Here is a 12164-nt window from a genome sequence, read left to right as displayed (position 1 = left end):
TGGAAGCGTCTGGTCAGAGATGTGTGCTGTCGCCGCGGTCGCCGTTGCAGGTATGCTAATGCAGACCTGCTGGCGGACTACTGGATTATCGCCTCTGCACACACCGGTGCATGACCTCAAAGGCGGCCAAATTCCTGATCCCGATCTTTGAATACCGTCCATCCCGCCCCGCCCCCGTCGGGTGACAGCGGTTAGAGACAGCCACACCGACGCCAAGCGATGCCAGTCTCTTCTCTGGGGGCAAACGAGTCTCGGTGCAGCTGGCACCGGTACCGCCAGTGCTCGCTAACCAGTCCAGCCCGACAGTGGCGCCTCTGGCGGCGGACCGGTGAACTTCGTCCAGAGTTCGTGCCGCGCTGGGGTCACGGTAGGTGAGGGCCGCAGCCGGCGTTCCTACGCCACACCGCGCACACCTATCAGACTTCCGGTGACTGACGGGGGGACGGGAGGGGGAGGGGAGAGGGGGGAGTCTACTGGGTGCGTCGACTTGGTATGCGTCGTCACATTTCCGGGCACTGTTTTGCGCCATTAGCTTCTGGTGAAAAACGTGCAACATTGATGTTTGCCATTTGGGTGAACCAGCAACAGCTGCAGGATACATGAAGCGTCCGGGGTTGTGTTTTGAGTCATTTCTTTCGATCGGTATCTTTGTGTTAGACTGTGAAGGAGGTTTAATTTCGTAAAGGTATGCCTCAGAGGTCGCCCACCATTGTTCCTCGATTCAGGAACAGGACGTGTTTGGAATGCTGATTGAAGCAGGTGGATTAATGCGAGCATGGGGAGGGGACCAACTGCTGCCCGGTTACTATGTGTCGTCACATGTCAGGCATATCTTCTAAGACTTTTCCGCTTTCAATTACGAATTGTATCAACGTTCATCCACGCTTGCCTTACATTGAACAAAGGAAACGCGGCGTTGCATGGTCTGGTTAGTGCCTTAGGTACACAATACAAATACCCAACCAAACACTGCGCCAGGTGGCAACTGTTTGTTATCCGCAGTCCCTATACCAAACTGATTGCTCTGGTAGGCTTAAGCTCTACTGTGAGTAAAATTTCAGACTGATTATTGTGACCGTCTTGGACCTTATCAAGAGTCTATAGTGTTTAGACTGCCTCAACCCGATTGTGACGCGGCGCCCGGGGCAGCGGATGGGGTTAGTTTACTCGGCGCAGGGTGAGGGTTTGTCGGTCTCCTTCCATTCACACGGACGTCGCTCTAATCATCTGATGACCGTGGGAGACACACCGTACCCCGTCCACGGCGGCCTCTCCGGCCAGTGGGCACCTAATGGCCCGGGAACGAGCCGTGTCCGTGTGAGGGTGGTAAGAGTCGTCACCTCGCCACCGCAGCTCGGTGGGGTTACAGTCGCGGTTGTCAGCAACTGTTCCGGTCCGTATGTGCAGTGTGCAGCGCCCGCTGGCGTATTTTGTCACGCCGTGGCATAGCAGGTCATGTGTCATGCTCCGTGCTGTGCACCGTTCTGTGTTGTGTAGGCATATCCCATACTATGCCCCGAGCCATGTCGCTGCGCCCTGCTCCCCCCCCCCCCCCCGTTTCCTTTCTCTTGCCGTATCTTTAAACTAGATAAACATGCGCGCGGTGATGCAAATAATGGTCACTGCATGGTGCACATCAGTTATGGGCACTTCATTGCCACCGCAACCGCACATCTGTGGACAAGAACCACACTATTCCCGTGGTCGTATCGTTCAAACACCATTTAACCTGACAGCCTGTACCTTCAACTCATCCTCACCTGTCTTCAGCATGATACACGCCCTTCATTGAAACGCAGCATCAACGCAGGTGCGCCTGAGCGTTTGAATGTAGACCGAGCGCCGCCTCCGCGTGGCGTGTCGGAGATTTGCACCGCGGCAGCGCGGCAGCTCTGCTAGAGCGACCGGTGCCGTGCGGTGCCAGCCGGGATACCGGCCCAGTCGGTACGGACTACGGACCCACCCGGCCCGATCCGGACCGGAGGGGTGTGTCGGTCCGCTGTCGGGTGTGTCGGTCCGCTGACGGGTGTGTCGGCTGGAGTTTCCGGCGCCGATAGGAGCCGATAGAGAGCCGACACATACCGGTACCGGGAGGGAGAGAGACCGGCCTCCGCCGAACGTCGAGCTGTTGGGCCGACCGCCGCGCCGGTATGGGGACGCGTTCGTGCTTATCACGTCGGCTCCTGATTCAAACTTGAAGAGAGACCAGTCACAAAGTCAGACATAGGCAGACAGAATTGCTGCATAATGAAAACACGAACGACATGCCTGGGCTTTTTTGCCCTTTGTCTTGCTTTTCCCTGCGCTCAAGCATACAAGTAGGTTATAGGTATGATAGGTGCGTATATTTGCGTCAAAGCCAGATATGCATGAGCGACTATGAAGACACTCTTATATCGCAGGTGGGCGATGTGAGGAGAAACAGCTGGTATTTTAGCCCGTCAGAGGCTCACGTCTCCGACCACATCTGGCGCTGTGAAGTTTATTCCTGCTGACAATTAACGATACACCATGGCAAATGTGATCATTTCCAGTGGTATCTATGGTAAATAATCGCATGGGACGCTGTTACATAGCGAGATAAAACAGGAGCGCCACACTCCCAACACGTTTTTGGGACTCTTGAGACCCTTTTACAAAAGCTGCCAAGCTGAGATGAGCATTCCCTATGACTTGTTTTTTTTTTCTCACTCACCTAAAATCATCCTATATAACCATCCTATATAGATAACCATCCTAATAGATATCAATCACTGCTGGATATTCTGTCTACGTAAAATACCACAGGGTCGCACGGTAAGGTCAGCCGCCACCGCTCGCGCTGCCGCTCGCCGCCCACCGCCGCGCCGCCGGCAGCGCTGGCGTGAGAGCCGGGTCGGCCGCGCGGTGGCGCCAGTCAGCTGAGTGAAGGCGCACGGTGCGGGTCACCCGCGGCACCTGCGACCATCGCAGGTGACCGTGACTGCTGGTGTGCGCAGCTGAGAACCGAGTGTGTGTCTGTGAGTGCCGGCGAGTGCTGAGTGTAGTTTAAAACTCGAGGAACATCAGTGCGCCCGTCTACGCGCGTGTGATTCACTCTAGACTAGCTACAAAGTCGTTTGCACGCTTGTCTGCGAGTTTGTGAGGCTTATTGCGGTCCCAACTATAAGCCTCTGAAGCCGCTTGTAATTCCGACTGCCAGCCTGTCTGCGGCACCGTCTGCTTCACGGTCCGTCTGCTGACATCAGGTGTGTACGCGCTCCGTCCGGCGCGGTGACGACCCTCACTGCCATCGGTCCGTGACGGTGACACCGGCCGCCCTGTCTGATCTCTGCAATCCGTCCCAGCCTCCACCGCAGACCGGTGAGCGCAGATGGTGAGCGGAGCACTGAGAGCGACCCGTCGCACAGGATCTGACAGCTCACCGCCCCATCTGCTCCCCTGTCGACCGAAACGGCGGCACGTCGCGCCGCTGACGTGGCCGGCACGCCCGCTACGGCCGGCCGTACCGGGCCGTGCTGGGTGCCGTGCTCGGCGTTTTGAGCGTGTCGGGGCATTCCGATTGATAGCCTCAGCGGTCCGCGGCCGTGCGGAGGCCCTCGGGATGGCGTGCCAGCACCGGCGCGCAGGTGGATGGCTGCAGGATGCCGGACGCCTGTTGGAGGTTTATGAGTCGCATTGAAGCATCAGCGTGCCTGTGCAAAAGGCTGTTGAGACGCTGCAGTATGCGTGGGCGATTGTGTACAGTGCCGGCGGGAGCGTGGCTCGCAAGCTTGCGGCGAGCGCGGTGGTATGCGTTTAGTGCAGGCGCCGCGGATGGTGGTGTTGCATCATAAATGGGCGAGGCCTAGAGACGGGCTCTGTCGAGAGTCCCGAGGTAACAGGTGTGCACTCCTGGAGAGAGAGGGATGAGGAGCTGGCAGGGGAGGGAGTGCCGGGTGTCTGACATCGTGCGGGTCTGAGTCAGGTGCGCAGCCCCGACTCAGACTCATCCCAGGGTGGACCCGACACGAAACGTCCAACCGGCCGAAGGGGAGTGGCGCCGCCTACTCCTTACTCGAACTTCAACCGGGTCAGGTGCTGCAACACGTTTCAGCCTGATAAACGAACCATTACATATTCGTACCCAACTCCGACCGGCTTCGTGCTCTGTGGCTCGGATGATCAGAGCTGAAACACAGTTTCGCTGTGTCAAAGCCACCTCCTGACCCAGCCAAGTTTGTAGGTCGAGTACTAATCAGACGGACCTGGGATACACACGAGTCTGTGTGGGTAGCGAGCCGCGCCCGCCCTCGCCGGCTCCTACCTCGGGCGGCCGCCATCTGAATGAGAACACTGTCCAACAGGTGTGCGCTGTGTCGCAATCGTCTCAGCTGCGCCATCGCTTGGCCATGGAGCTAGACTGGGTCTGCTGGAGAGTTGTCTGACCGTGGCCCCACCCCGATCTGCTGGCCCTCTCGATCCGCTCCGTCAGTGGTCTCTGGTGATTCGTGTCCTTTCCCTTGGCCTTGCGGGTCACCTTTTGCTGGACGACATTTTAGGGAATGGACGTGTTGTGACTTCTTTTAGCACGATGCTCTGTCATCTGTGCGCTAATAAGATGACTGGGTACAAGGAATGCGTTGATGTTTCGCCAACTTGGAAAACTGTGCATTTTTACTCGCCCAAACATAGAGCTGTATACGCCGATCGGCAGTCGCTGCGTTCCGCTCAGATCGCTACTGTAAACAGAACACGTTTACGGATTTTCAGTCTCAGTGGTGATGTGTTATGTCTATATGTGTCATCAGCTTCCTCTCCGACTGTCTGCAGTTAGACTCAACCGGGGAATGCCTTCTGATCTCTCTGCTTAGGCACAAGGCTAAGCATTTGCGTCGTCATAAGTTTGCACGAACAATCTGGTGAGGTCATGCCCGTCTAAACTTTTTACGATTCCTCGTAATGGAAGGTGTCGAGGATGCACACTTTGTAAGGAGTCCTGTTTGTGATAAGATTCTGGGGTAGTTGGCACAACCTTAACTCTCTAGCCGTCATTCCTCCTTCCCCATTGACCATGCGCCCCGTGGAACTCACGCCCATGCTGACGCCCTCTCTTCCTCTCCAGGTACCGCCGGAGCCGCCACCAGCCGGGTACGACTCGGACCCGGCGCGGTACATGTACTGCCGGCCGTACCCGGGCACGTGCTCACCGCTGCCGCCGTACCCGCCACCGCCGTACTCGGCGGCGCCCCCGTATCCGTCGTACCCCGCCGCCATGGCGTACCCGCCGCCGTACTCTGCGCCGTACGGGTACCTGACGTACCCCGCCGACAAGTACCCGCCGCCCCCGCCGCCGCCGGTCGGGGCGGAGAGAGGGTACTACTCGGAGGGAGGAGGAGTTCATCAGGATGGACGGCAGTTGCAGGAACAGGTGAGATTGGGTGGGGTCGGAGAGCAGAAAGCGAGTCTCGTAGGGTAGCTTTCGTAGTTGGTGAGAGTCTAGACTAGAGGTGGCAAAACTGGAAAATTTTGGGACCCGGACCCGGACCCGGTCTGACTGGCACATTTCTGGAACCGGTCAGACCCGGTCTAAGTCAGCGTTGGAACCAGATGGACCCGTTCCGGAAATTCATTATGAAAATTGTGCACAGTTGTAAGTATAGCAAGAAGAAAATAGTTTCTTTCCAATTGGGCACACTTGTGTTGCAAAGTAAAAAACTCATGCCATGGTCATTTCACTTCGCTTCACAGTTTGTATTTTAGAACCAGATTCAGGTCATATTTAAGAATATAAGAAGTAAGTAGACCAATGAGATTATGTTTTTCGTACTCCAGCGAAAAACATCATCTCACGCTCTCAGTCCCAGCGGATAAAAACAACACCTAAGTAAGTAGACCAATGAATTTCATGCTAACCTAAGCCACTTTTTTTTACTACAGCTGCTAAAAATGATGTGAACTGGGGATCCATGGAGCAGTGCCTTCACCAGAGCCAGAACCTAATGGAACAAGATAACCATACTGATACATACCTTTTCTAATATTCTTGGTAAAAGATATTCGTTTTTAGAATTAAATTCATTAGTCCTTACAAATATTATCAACTATCCAAGCCCCCCAAACGAGAAAACATTCAAAATCAAAATAGAAACATCAAAACTTTGTGGGGTCCGCCAGAAATGTCGACACGATAGCAATGCAAGGACAAAACAGGCGTTAAATCACTGCAAAATTTTGTTGGGGTTAAAGTACTGCAAAATCGTAATGGCAAATGGCAATAAACTTTTAAGTACTGCAAAGTTGCGATCATGACTTAAGTGCTAATTTATTAACGCAGAAAACAAACTAAATTTTGTTGTTAGTATTTAGATATAGAATAAATACCAAGGGTTCTGAGACTTACCTGATTTCTTCCCGAACGTGTTCCAAAATTGTAACCTTTATGCAGTAGATTAGCGTGCGTAAGGCATAGCATATATGACGCTCAAATGCGCCATTTTCACATCAACACGGAATCATTAGCCTTGGAGAAGGGCATTGGTATTGACTCAGTTTTTTGCCAGCTGCTGCCGTATGATGGCGCTAGTAGAGCGCTATATGTATAATACGCTCTGCTAGCGCCATCATGCGGCGCCAGTTGGCTAGAAATCTGATCAATACTACGGTTTCTGGAGAATGCCTTGGATTCATTTTTAGCTTCATGGATTGATGCAAGGGCATGTTGGTTTATGAGTTGTCTTCTGGCCGTGATAGGAATAATTTCAAAGCTGTTTGAGTTATGAAATGCATTTGAATATCAAACATGAACTCTGATTTCCGGTGGGCATAGTGACTTTGGTATGTCAATGTCTTTGAAAAGGCAGGTGAGAATGCCACTGGTCAGCCTTGCTTCAATTGGATTTGTGTCCATTTATAAATGGATTTCAGTCATACCTACTTACCTACATATGTTATTGGTATTTGATTCCTACAGCTCAAAATATTGCTAGGTTTTGTACAGCAAACTAAATGGAAGTGATCTGTACAAACATTTGGTGAAATGTTTTCTGGATTCCTAGCATTTAGAACTTGTTTATTCTGTTGTAGGTGACAAGATAAGAAATTGAAGCAAGACTGACCAGTACAAGTATGCTATAGAATAGGTAGCCCAATCTGCAGGAATATTAAAATTCAAAAGTGGAATTGGGACTTATGAACTGGAAACTGCACCAACTATGACTATGTTTGCCAAAGCATAAAAGATATTAATATTTACCATAAAGCACAGGGAAATGATAGGACCCGGTTGGACCCGGCCAAATATTTTGGGGGACCCGGTCTGGACCCATCCGGGTCCAGACCGGTTCCATAGACCGGGTCCCCGGGTCCACATTTTGCCACCTCTAGTCTAGACGGCCGGTGCTATTGATAAAAGAATGCTCACTGTGCTTACCAGTTACCACCTTTATGGACAGATGACCTTATGGACGTCAGAATGATGGACAAGCTATGTTCTCTCCTTGTGAGTTGTCTTCATGCCATCCTACGTACCGTGCGTCATATATTTGACGTCCCATATTTTCAAATTCCACTTGTCTCTCCATATCTATTCGTTTTGGCGTCGCGGTTTTGGCGAGGCGTGAGCCCTGCGTACACCCTCCAGTGACCTCGGTGTCCCTGGTATCGGCCTTTGACCTGGCGTCGTGACCAAATCTGGCCTGTTCAGCCGACCGTGACGGCACCGCACCGGAGTGTGCCAGACTCGGTCGTCGGGGCCGGTATCTCAACGACAGAACACGATCCCATTCAGACAAAACGGTGACGATGAAACTTGAGACATCGGTCTGACAATCGTGTGTGATAATGAATAGAATAGGACGTGATTTGGTGGATTGCGCTGTGTGCTTCGTTTTTGTCATGTGCCGTTTTGTAGGCCTAGCGCCTATCGTATCAGCATGGCCCTTTGCCTCTGGTGTGACACTATACCGCCTCACAGCTGACAGCCCAGTTTCCCCTGTAACCTCTTTGTCACATAAACCAGAGTTATGGAGACTAATTGTGACCGTATGAGTATCGGCGTCAATGTCAGTACGTGTGTGACGTGACAGCGTGCACTCTGCGACTGGGGAGAGGAGGAGGGGGAGGTAACTTGATCTCATGCCGGGTCGGTCGGCTGTCAGAAATGGTGTCGGATCGCGGATTGACGAGACATCAGTCATGGTCCCGTGTCATCGGAGTCCGGAAGCTGCAGAAACTGTGTCAGCCGACGGTGGCCGGTCCTCCTAGCTGTCAGTTCCTGCTGCCACGGTCCGCCGTTTCTGTCACTGTTTCTGTCTGTGACTCCCATTACGGTTTCTGTCCCTGTCCTCTGTCCTCTGTCCTCTGTCACTGTCCACAGTCCCAACCACTTTCTTTGTCAATCCCTGTCACCGCACACTGTTTCCGCCCTTTCCCGCGCGGTCTCTCGCTGTTGGCCAGTGTCCACCGTCCCGTGTCCCAGTGTCACCAGCGGTGGAGAGACACTGATGGATGGGACACGGCGCGCAGCCAACTGGAGGCGGACACTCGCCAACCATTGGTGCCACGGTACTAGCAGGGACGAATGGTGGCAGTGGATGTGCGAGGCTCAATAATGCCTATTGCGAACACTGCAGTTTTGAAACATATGCAGTTACTTTGATTTTGAGATTGGTTGATTGGGTCTGATCATATCTCAATTATTCTTTTACAAATGCGGGAACATTCCTTCACCTCATTGAGTAGGTTTCAATTTCCACCGTTTCCGGTGATTAGGTATCATGGTCTCATTTTCCACTCATTTGTCGGTCCCGCCTCAGAGTCATTCACGGCGACTCCAGATGGTCTAGTTTCGATCCACCAAGGACCAAGTTCGATCATTTCCCGGCAGTTTCGTCACAGTATGAATCGGCGATATTCTAGCCGACAATGTCCTCATGGGCCGGCTCTGAGTAAGGGGAGACGGACGGACCCCCGTCGCCGCTAGGACCGGGTGCAGCCGATGACCGGCGCTGATCGGAGCTATTAGTCTCCACTCACCCGCTGGGCTGGACTGATTGATTGTTACCGGGCGACTGGGTGGTACAGCAAATCATCGGTGATCGCGCACATATGGGTGGTAAATATGCGATCAAACCGATCGGCGACCGTGACGGGTCGACGTTCGCACGGTCGGCGGTATGACAACTGTCCTGTCTGTCCTGTCTGGTGTCCATGGTCTCTTGATGTGAAATTCATGGAGAGCTGGAACTTGGACAGCGCGCAACGGGTCGGTGATGCTTGGCTAGTGTCAGGCTGCCTGCGTCACCCGTGTCGCGCCCATAGTGTCACTCAGTGCGTGTGGGTGTAAAGGTGAAAGTCGCCAAAGGTGTGACGTTACACGCTCGTCATGGGTGCATACGGCGTCACTGCCATGCTTAAATGTGACTTCTGGGAGAATGCCGTGTGCTGATACGATTGGTTCTTTCGGTAATTACGGTCGACTTCGAGACGGTGATCTTTTCCTCGTGTTTATCTCCAGAGCCAGTGTTCCGTTGACACGTAAACTCAGTTGTGGACTTTGTGCAGTCACGGCGCAAACCCTAGCGTTTCTTGACCAAAATATAGCATGTTAATAACGATAGCGGAGGGACGGTCCAAAGTCGATTTATCGCTGTGCTCCGTCTCTAAACCGCCCCGGTGTCCAAAGTCTCCGCACCCGTCGTCGGTGTTGTGATCTCTACTTCCGCCCGGCTGTTTTTCCGATTTATCAGTTCGGCTTATCGCCTCTCGCACTGATCAGCCTGAGATACTGACAGAGGTTGTGGATTACTACTTCACTAAACCAACACCGCACCGCTCAGTTCAGTATCTCCGTTTTGTAAACACGGCTCGTCAACGGTTCGCAGCTAGTCACTGAGTAATGGTACCTAGTGATCAGAGGTTATTGCCAACCGATACCGTCATATTTTTAGGCCAGCCGCGATGAAGAGATATTGCGCTTTGATGGGGGACATCCTTGAAAGATAAATCACAGCCACCTTGAGTGATGCTCGCCACCCACTGTGGCCGCCCACAGCAATGAGCGTACCGTCACCCGCCCTTCGCCATGTGCGGGGTCACGAACATAACCGTTGGAAGGAGGCGTGAGAGCGGCGGGAGGACCGGCGAGCCAGCCGTGAGAGAGGCGTGAGCGTGGCGCGCGCCATTCTTGGGTCGAGCGGACGTGACGACCTCCTCTGTGACGCAACGCGCGCCTCCGTCACCGCCGCTGCCGCATGTAATCAGCGAACGCTCCGCGCCTTCCCGCCGCGCTGAGAGAAAGGCACTCGGGCGGTGTCACCAGTGACGTCATACGCACACACATATTCCTCCAGTGACGTCATACGGTAGCTTGCGCTGCGGCTGCGACGCAGTGTGTGTAGGAGTCGCGAGTCAGGGTCACTCTGGAGCCGCTCCCAGTGTGAAGCTCGTCGTTAGTGAGGCTCGAACAGGTGCGACCCTGGATGCCAGCGGTGGGCGGCGGCTGTGGGCGGGGGTGGGGACGGCTGGATCCGGTACAGCACCGTCACACTGGCGCCCGACAGGGACGCCTGCCACCACAGCTGGGCTCGTCTCTGTAATAAAAACAGCGTCTGGCATGGTTATGGACAAGGTCGTGTCATCTGTGGCTGCTTTATGTGCGCTTCGTCAACTGCTCGAAGGCTAGTCATTCCATTTGTTTGGGTCTCAATGGTAATCGACTTATTTTGCTCGATGAGTTTAGACGCTTACCTACAATCGACACAAATCGAGATGTGCCTTCGAAAATTTTCTCTCAGCGCCCATACATCTGCTACTCTTGAGGTATTCCTGACTGCCTGGCGTTAGGTATGCTCGAACTGACGGTGACCTCCGCTGTTCAGTGTGAGGGTGTGCGGAGAGGTCACGGCTAGTGTGCTGTGGAATGCAGTGTAGCGGCTGGGCGTGGCCCACCATATGACACGCTGGTAGGCGGGGACTGTTGGTGTAAGGCGAGGCCCCCTGTAATGGCCTGTCCCTGAAGGCGTGGTCCCCTGTTGTGATAGGACAGACAGGTGCTAGCTTGATGTGTGGTGGTAAGCGGCTTGATGCTGACTTTAAAGCTGCAAATGTTTACGGTTGAATGCTGACGACTGGCGTCTACGAATGACAGCTGGCTGATGACTGGCGTCTGATGGTTGGTGCCCGAGGTATGACGGCTAACGGCTAACAACTGACTTGTGAGGTCTGGCGGCTGATACCTGACGTCTGACGTCTGATGTCTGAAGGGGAGACGGATACGGGCCGGTGACTTTGTGCGGCTCGGTCAGGGCCGGCGATACTATCTCTGCTCTCCGGCATTCCACCGCGGCCGACCACACCCCCGACCACTGACGAATGACCAACGGCCACCAACTGATGACCAAAGACCAGTGAACAAGACCACTGATCACCGACCGACTTGTGATCTGACCAGTCACCAACGACCTCTGGGCAATGTCCACCTACCTTTGTTGTCCACTTTCTGACCCCGGGGATACCGCGAAGCTCCGAGGTCGACAGCTCTGCGCGCGTGGAGGTCACTCAGCTGAGACAAAAACTGATCAGCGTCGCTCGGTCAGGGCCGGCTGATCCCAGTCTGGTCAGAGCGTCTCGCAGCTGTTGTCCTGCGTTGCCCTGTACAGGGACATGGTATACCATGTCCTGTCCTGAACTGGTGTGCCGTGTATATGTTACAGGCAATGTGTGGAATCAGGCATTCTAAAGAATGCCTGACCGACCAGGCATTCAATAGAATCCCTAGGTATTCTATAGAATGCCTGACCCACCAGGCATTCTATAGAATCCCTAGGCATTCTATAGAATGCTTGATTCCACACATTGCCTGTAACATATATATGTCGTGGCTTGTCCTGCCTTACCCTGTCTGGTCCTAGGACATATGACCTTTTCTTCTATTCTCTCTTGCCCCAATGCAAACTATCCTGTCCAGTCCTGCCATGCGCTGTCCTGTTCTATCTTACCTTTCATGCATTTATTCCGTCTCGTGTTCTCTTTTCTGTTTGGTCTTTTGTTTAGACCTGCTCTGTGCCATGTTCCATCCAGTACGCTGCGCCTGGACTTGGTCTCTACAGCGGGCTGTAGTATTTAAAAGTAGCGCCTTTATTACCGGCTCGGTCGGCTCGGTAGTTGACTCTCCCCACTGTGACCGGTGGCTTTTTGTTGCCCCT

General features: G+C 53.6%; 1 protein-coding gene across 4 annotated transcripts in view; it reads left to right on the top strand.

The window, feature by feature from the left end:
* The window catches only part of LOC122366239 (trithorax group protein osa-like), a 96013-nt gene that overhangs the window by 31519 nt on the left and 52330 nt on the right, over positions 1-12164 (top strand). For 3 of the 4 annotated variants that reach the window (XM_043338243.1, XM_043338242.1, XM_043338241.1), the window contains exon 4: positions 5084-5389. In XM_043338243.1, the coding sequence (XP_043194178.1) occupies positions 5084-5389 (306 nt within the window). Of the gene's footprint in view, positions 1-3024; positions 3228-5083; positions 5390-12164 lie in introns of those variants that run through there. The other variant, XM_043338244.1, reaches the window with a different exon arrangement.

This window comes from Amphibalanus amphitrite, unplaced genomic scaffold, assembly GCF_019059575.1.
Source record: "Amphibalanus amphitrite isolate SeventyFive unplaced genomic scaffold, NRLGWU_Aamphi_draft 000792F_arrow, whole genome shotgun sequence".
Taxonomy (NCBI): Eukaryota; Metazoa; Arthropoda; class Thecostraca; order Balanomorpha; family Balanidae; genus Amphibalanus; species Amphibalanus amphitrite.
The sequence above is the reverse complement of the archived record's forward strand: the minus strand, read 5'-3'. Positions and strand labels throughout refer to the sequence as shown.